The 7,613-nt window shown below is 44.5% G+C and overlaps 1 protein-coding gene across 1 annotated transcript in view; it reads right to left on the bottom strand.

Moving 5' to 3' along the window:
• Positions 1-347, bottom strand: part of LOC128427214 (galanin receptor 2a) — a 556-nt gene extending 209 nt beyond the window's left edge. Inside the window, exon 1 of the mRNA XM_053414313.1 lies at positions 28-347. Within this exon, the coding sequence (XP_053270288.1) occupies positions 28-347 (320 nt within the window). The remainder of the gene's footprint in view (positions 1-27) is intronic.
• Positions 348-7,613: the final 7,266 nt, after the last annotated feature.

The following is a 7,613-nucleotide window of genomic DNA, read 5'->3' as shown; positions in this document are numbered from 1 at the left end:
GTGTGGGAACATCTGGAGGAGACGCACCTGTCCACAGAAACCGCCGCCAGGGTGAAGATGCTCGCGTGACTGGTGAGGAAGATGAAGAAGTGCACGAGCCTGCACAGCACGGGTCCGAACAGCCACTGGTCCAGGGTGTACACGGTGGCCTGGAAGGGGACGCACAGCACGATGAAGCCCAGGTCCGCCAGCCCCAGGTTGAGGATGAACAGGTTGGTGGTGTTCATGGTTCCGCTCCCACACAGGACCGCGAGCACCAGGGAGTTCCCCGCGGTGCCGAGCACGAAGAGCAGCGAGAAGCCGGAGGACACGAGCAGCGACTCGGTTCTCCACGAAGAGGAGTTCATCTTCATCCTCTGTTCACGAAGAGGAGTTCATCTTCATCCTCTGTTCACGAAGAGGAGTTCATCTTCATCCTCTGGTCGCTGCTGCGCAAAGACTGAGACGCTGCTGATCCACCTGTGGGTTCTCTATCACTCTCAGGTCTTCTATGTAAAGAGCCTTGAGATAATACATCAGTATTATTATTTTATTTATAGTATATTATCATTTGGCTCAATACAAATAAAACTAATATATTATTTTGATATTTATATGAATTCCTTTTTTTAATGGCCATTAAAATATAAAACAATTCATATCTTCTTAAATGAATTTGTGAATGAATGTATTTAATACATTTAATATATATTTAACAGTTTTTCACTTTAGTAATTTTCACCTGTTGTCTCTAGTGAGACCAGCCTGCCCCCTAGTGTTCAGACTGAACCACTGCAGCAGTCAGTGGAGGTAATTCATATATAATATTTACTGTAAAATCATTTACTTTTCACGTCGAGATCTTTTCCTGAATCCTTTTTAAATAATCTTGAATCTTTTCCACTGAGAAGATTTTCTGCTCAGTACAACTTGAGTCATAGAACAATGACTCACTGATATGCACATTATAAATATGTACACACACACACACAAACACACACACACACACACACACACACGCACACACTCCTGCACGTCCAATTTTCAGTTCGTTTTTATACATTACTTATGACTGATATATTTGTTTGATATTTTTAGACAGATGTGTTCCCTCGATGATTCCTCGTGTGATTCCACTCTGATTGTTCTTGTGTTGACCAGCAGATGGCAGCAGAAGCACATTGAAAAACATCTGGAGGACACACACACACACACACACACATACACGCACACACTCTCTCACACACACCCACACACACTCTTTCTCTCTCACACACACACACACACACCATCTCTCTCTCTCTCACCCACACACACACACACGCTTTCTTTCTCTCACACACACACACTCCCTCTTTCTCTCTCTCTCTCTCACCCACACACAGGATCTATTCTAAGCGTCTGTGATATATCTCCGGTCAGTGAGTTGTCTGTCTGTCCTGTCGGTGCTGATGAGGAGACAGGTGATGACCTCGTGCTCGATGCTCCTCTGTGTGTGAGAAGACGTCTGAGGTTGTGATGTCGACTCTTCACATCAGACATGAAGGATCAGCTCTGACCTCTGGAAACGTCCTGGTGTCGCTGGAGGAGTGAATCCCTCAGGGATCAGATCGAGACTCACCTGAGTCACGCTTCTGATCTGCTGCCCGTCAACCCCTCCAGGCAGGAAATGACATCACAGTGAAGTCAGTGCGTTCATTGGCTGAGCAGCTGAGGAATGTTGAGGAGCCGGCGGTGGCCAGACGCCACCGACTGGCAGCGGCCACACATGGGAATATTTGAACTTTAATCAGAAGAAATCAGTCTGAGGCAACGGGTCTGACCAAGAATGAACAACACAATTAACAGAACCAGGTCGACTGCAGCAGATGAATCGTTCAGACGCCTGCGTGGAAACATCTCATGAAGGTGGAAATATCAAGAAGAAGCTGCATTTAAAAAGAGAGGGTCACTCATGAGAGTCTTCTTCTCTTCGTGAGTCTTCTTCTCTTCGTGAGTCTTCTTCTCTTCCTGAGTCTTCTCTTCGTGGGTCTTCTTCTCTTCTTCGGTCTTCTTCTCTTCATGGGTCTTCTTCTCTTCGTGAGTCTTCTCTTCGTGGGTCTTCTTCTCTTCTTCGGTCTTCTTCTCTTCATGAGTCTTCTCTTCATGAGTCTTCTTCTCTTCGTGAGTCTTCTTCTCTTCTTCGGTCTTCTTCTCTTCATGGGTCTTCTTCTCTTCGTGAGTCTTCTCTTCGTGGGTCTTCTTCTCTTCTTCGGTCTTCTTCTCTTCATGAGTCTTCTCTTCATGAGTCTTCTTCTCTTCGTGGGTCTTCTTCTCTTCTTCGGTCTTCTTCTCTTCATGAGTCTTCTCTTCATGAGTCTTCTTCTCTTCGTGAGTCTTCTTCTCTTCTTCGGTCTTCTTCTTTTCGTAAGTCTTCTTCCCTTCCTGAGTCTTCTTCTCTTTGTGAGTCTTCTTCTCTTCGTGGGTCTTCTTCTCTTCTTGGGTCTTCTTCTCTTCCTGGGTCTTCTTCTCTTCCTGGGTCTTCTTCTCTTCATGAGTCTTCTTCTCTTCGTGGGTCTTCTTCTCTTCATGGGTCTTCTTCTCTTCATGAGTCTTCTCTTCGTGAGTCTTCTTCTCTTCGTGAGTCTTCTTCTCTTCGTGAGTCTTCTTCTCTTCGTGAGTCTTCTTCTCTTCGTGAGTCTTCTTCTCTTCGTGAGTCTTCTTCTCTTCATGAGTCTTCTTCTCTTCATGAGTCTTCTTCTCTTCGTGAGTCTTCTTCTCTTCATGAGTCTTCTTCTCTTCATGAGTCTTCTCTTCGTGAGTCTTCTTCTCTTCGTGAGTCTTCTTCTCTTCGTGAGTCTTCTTCTCTTCGTGAGTCTTCTTCTCTTCGTGAGTCTTCTTCTCTTCGTGAGTCTTCTTCTCTTCGTGAGTCTTCTTCTCTTCGTGAGTCTTCTTCTCTTCGTGAGTCTTCTTCTCTTCGTGAGTCTTCTTCTCTTCGTGAGTCTTCTTCTCTTCGTGAGTCTTCTTCTCTTCGTGAGTCTTCTTCTCTTCATGAGTCTTCTTCTCTTCATGAGTCTTCTTCTCTTCGTGAGTCTTCTTCTCTTCGTGAGTCTTCTTCTCTTCATGAGTCTTCTTCTCTTTGTGAGTCTTCTTCTTTTCGTGAGTCTTCTTCTCTTCGTGAGTCTTCTTCTCTTCATGAGTCTTCTTCTCTTCATGAGTCTTCTTCTCTTTGTGAGTCTTCTTCTTTTCGTGAGTCTTCTTCTCTTCGTGAGTCTTCTTCTCTTCAAGAATCTTCTTCTCTTCGTGAGTCTTCTTCTCTTTGTGAGTCTTCTTCTTTTCGTGAGTCTTCTTCTCTTCATGAGTCTTCTTCTCTTCATGAGTCTTCTTCTCTTTGTGAGTCTTCTTCTTTTCGTGAGTCTTCTTCTCTTCGTGATTCTTCTTCTCTTCAAGAATCTTCTTTTCTATGTGAGTCTTCTTCTCTTCGTGAGTCTTCTTCTCTTTGTGAGTCTTCTTCTCTTCATGAGTCTTCTTCTCTTCATGAGTCTTCTTCTCTTCATGGGTTTTTCTCCGTCTTCCTCTCACAGTCCACAGACATGCAGATTGTTGTCGGCCCCCACACCACCCTCGATAATAAAAGTGTTATAGATGGAAAGCTGGATTCAACTTTTCCCACAAACCCCTTCTTGCACCTTCTTCTTCTTCTCTTTTTTTGAATGAACTTAGTTCAAACCCTTTGAAGAGTTGTCAGGACCTGCAGATGACCACCTCCAGGGGGCCGGCAGAGCCAATCCTCAGTGTTTGGGGAAATGAACGACCATGGCGCTGGTTTCTGCATTTCCTCCGGGCCACAACCTCACACATCATGATTCCCTCATTAAGTCCGATTCCAACCCACAAGTGTCAACACTCTCCGGGAGGCAGATCGAGGAGCGGTGACCTAAAAACATCGGCTCCTCTGATGCTCGTCTGCTCAACGGCCAAAACCTCATCGCAAAACTGAGGCGGACAAACTTCCTGCTAACGAAGAGCCACACACACGCGGCTGCCGCTTGCTGATCGTCCCACACTTCAGAAATAGCGTGCGCTCTTAATATTCGCGTGTGTCCAGTGGATCACGTCAGTGCCTTGGGAGAGAGGCTCAAGGAGTGTTTCATTAGAACCTGTACCATTAAAACCCGCTGGCTGCGTCCGGGCTTTGGCTCTAATGTCCCCTCTCTTTTATGAGGCCAGTTATGATCCTAAAATCGATGCAGGAAACTGAAGTGGAGGAGCTGGATGAGGGAAGCGGAGCCGTGACCTCCTCTATAAAAAGCAGTTGGTGTTTGTGTGGTTGTTTACATCGTGGCTCCGCTCTACGTTGAGGGTCAACGCTGCATTCATCTGTAGAGCGTCAGGTCACGTGCTCTGTGTTGACTAATTAAGAAGAAGTCCTAATATCAGTGAAACAAACAATTATTGATGTGTTCATTATTCATATTAAAATCTATAACCAGGTTATAAACAGATGTGGGGTTACAACAACCTTTACAGGGATTATTCTACATCTGGAAGTTTTTGTGCATCATGTTTTTACATTTTCGAGCCTGTTAGTCGTGTTTCATCTGTTACAAAATAATAACTATTTAATTTCAGTTCTCGGGCCTTAATTAACTAGTGGCTGTAAAGTTAATGGAGCAAAGATGAGCCACATGTCACGGTGAAGTAATAAGCAAGTAATAAATTGGTTTTTAAATTAAATAAATAAGGAAAGTAATTTCTGAGATTTCACACTGAAATGTTCCCATGAAAATAACCACGAGGTTTAAGTGTTTTAATTCGTGGTTGTTTAAGTTAATGTTTGAAACTAAATCTCTGTGTAGAATCTCAGACGTGTTAAATCGGACACGGAGCTGTAGCTCAGATTCTCTGCCAATGTTACCCAGTGGTTACTTGTGGTATTGCAACAAATAAATCGCTTGTGTACTTTTATCACCGACAATCAGTTTGTGTTATCATCTGTGTTTGTTTGTTCGAGAGCAGGATTACACAAAAACTCCTAAACTGATTTCCACCAGACTTGTTGGAGGGAAGTGGTTCTAGTTCTAGTTCTCATAGATCTACAATAAGAACTAAACTGAGGCACATGCTCCACAGAGAGAGAAACAAGGAAACTACTCACAGCTGCAGAATAATATAATGAATTAATAATGAGGGGTTGAAGTCCCGATTGAAATTAAAAGCTATTAAAATTATTTAAAAGAACTTCTATCAATAGAGTTTGATTGATGCCTGATGGTAAACAAAGCTTCTCCTCAGTAAAGACTATTAAAGTATTCTGAGTAGTATGAAAACAATAGAGAAACATCTTTATCTAGAGACTGACAGACGAGGCAGTATTCACACGTTGACTGGAGTCTCAGAGTTCAAAGGTCACGGGGGTCACGCGGTCAGACATGCAGGTGCTCGGGAGGAAGTGAGGGAGCGGCCGAGCGCAGTGAGAGAGGACGACACTCACGCAAGCTGTGTGTGGTTTCCTGCTTCATGCCAGAACCTCTCACTCTCTGCGTCCCAGACTTTCTCCCCACGTTATCCAGCCCCCCCACTCTCCACCGCGCACAAATGGTTTGAATAAGAGCTCTGCATGACTGGGCTGTGGCTGCACATGCAATCCTGAGGAGTGATAGTTTACTTAGACTAAATACCCCCGATTAGACAAATTGAAACATTGTTGTTATGCGGTGGAAACTCGAGGACCTGTTGGCCGGGGCCGCTCGCCGTGTTCCGGAAAAGGTCGAGCTCGCGGACTCTCGTCATGCGAAAACCACAAGATCTGACACAAGTGGAAAAAAGCTAAACAAGAAGCAACAACAACAGCTGCCACCGAATCGGGGAAAAGCCTCGACCAAAACACAAACTGTAGAAAGGTAAATGAACGCTGTCACAGAGATGATTCACAAAGGAGCGAGGCGCACGCGACTCCTGTAGCGACGGAGCAACATGTCCGACCTCAGAGCTCGGCCCGGCTTCGCCTCATGATGTCACTTTTTCCTCTGGTTTGGAGCCGCTGCAGAACCCGGCTGCAGAACCCGGGTCCGACACGCCGCTCTGCACCGATCATAAACCGCTCCTCGGGAAAATAAAGAAATCACTAACTCTGTCACAATTAATGAAGAAATTATTCACACACTATTTAGATTACTTAACTTCAGGCTCCTCAGAGTATTTAAGTTGTAATTCATGAGGCCGTGGAGACTTTTCCACTTGAATGTTACAGCACACACATGCACCGCACATGCACACACTCAGTAATAATACACCAAAATTATTTTACCAGACTGGAGCTAAACGGCAGTGGAGACTCATAAAAAGGAGCAGTAGCTGCTTCATTGGCCGGCGGACTGCGTCTGGCCGGGCAGTCTGGTGTCAGCGCTCAGCGGCTGGAAGCCGCTCTGGGAAAATACAGCCGCTCTGAAACCAGAGCGGCTGTGGGAAGGAGCGGAACCACAGATCTCCTGTGTGGAGATAAAACAATTAGTCAATAGTGGATTGATCATCAAGAGAAAGTCAATCATCACAACAACTGTTTGGATTCAAAGTCTTTTATCAGGTTTTAAAAATGAATTCTCAAATGTGGAGATTTGCTGTTTTCGTCTGTTTTGTACGATTGAAAGTGTCGTTTGTTTATGTTGTGAATATTTGTTCACTTGGAACGTTGATGTTTTCTCAGTTTGAAGCTTCATGTGTTTGTTGTTTCATTTGATCTGTTTTTGATTTAGGGACTAAAGAATTTTGACATACGTACATCCTGTCATCATCAAATAAACAGAGTGTGAAATCTTAGTCATTTAGAATAGTAATGGTAACTTCTACTACTTGAGACATTTCATGAATCCTTTAGTTATAATCTAACATTATGTTTTTCTAAATACAGAACATTGGTTTGTGGCTAAAGAGGAAACAAACATATCTCTGTACGTGCTCCAGCTCCAGGTTTGATAGCACATGTTAGAGTTTAGTAAATAAACTCTAACTGGTCCTGATGGAACCAGTGCAGGTGCATGATGCTGACGGTGCTGTGTGGCTTCATCAGGTGGAACTGGGATCCGACCCAAGGCCCCGAGGTCACAGCAGCTCCAGCTCAAAGGGCGGATTTTGGAAAATTGAGGCCTCTTGACCTCGACTGGGGAGAAAATGGCCTCTTTCCTCAGCGTGAGCAGCTGTGGCAGAGGCGACCTCACAGCACAACTGTTCCACCCGGCGGCCATGACACCTTCGGGAAGTGAGCACAGAGAGTTTAGTGACTTCGAGTTCAGAACTGGAGTAAATATTATTATTCATCTCGCTGGATTTAAATGTGATTTGAAGACATGAGCTCAGAGATACTTGTTTTTCACTCTGATGTGACTTTCTGAAGACTGGAGAATCAGTGGAAATCTAGTGAGGACATGAGAAAACAATCTGAGCAGATTCTGTCCCAACAAAAAGACAAACAGGATTATAAGTGAAGCTACACATAGTGTGTAGAAACCCGACCTGAGTCCTATGGACCTGACCGGCCGGGCCAGGGTCAGAAAGACATTTTGAAATAATATCTAGGGTCGAACACGTTGGCTAATTTCTTTAGATTTCTTTCTCGATGAAAAGAGAACTTGCTTGCCAGAGACGTTAAACATAAT

The sequence above is a fragment of the Pleuronectes platessa genome, chromosome 21 (genome assembly GCF_947347685.1).
Source record: "Pleuronectes platessa chromosome 21, fPlePla1.1, whole genome shotgun sequence".
Classification (NCBI taxonomy): Eukaryota; Metazoa; Chordata; class Actinopteri; order Pleuronectiformes; family Pleuronectidae; genus Pleuronectes; species Pleuronectes platessa.
Note: the sequence above shows the minus strand (reverse complement) of the source record. Positions and strands in the feature narration are given on the sequence as shown.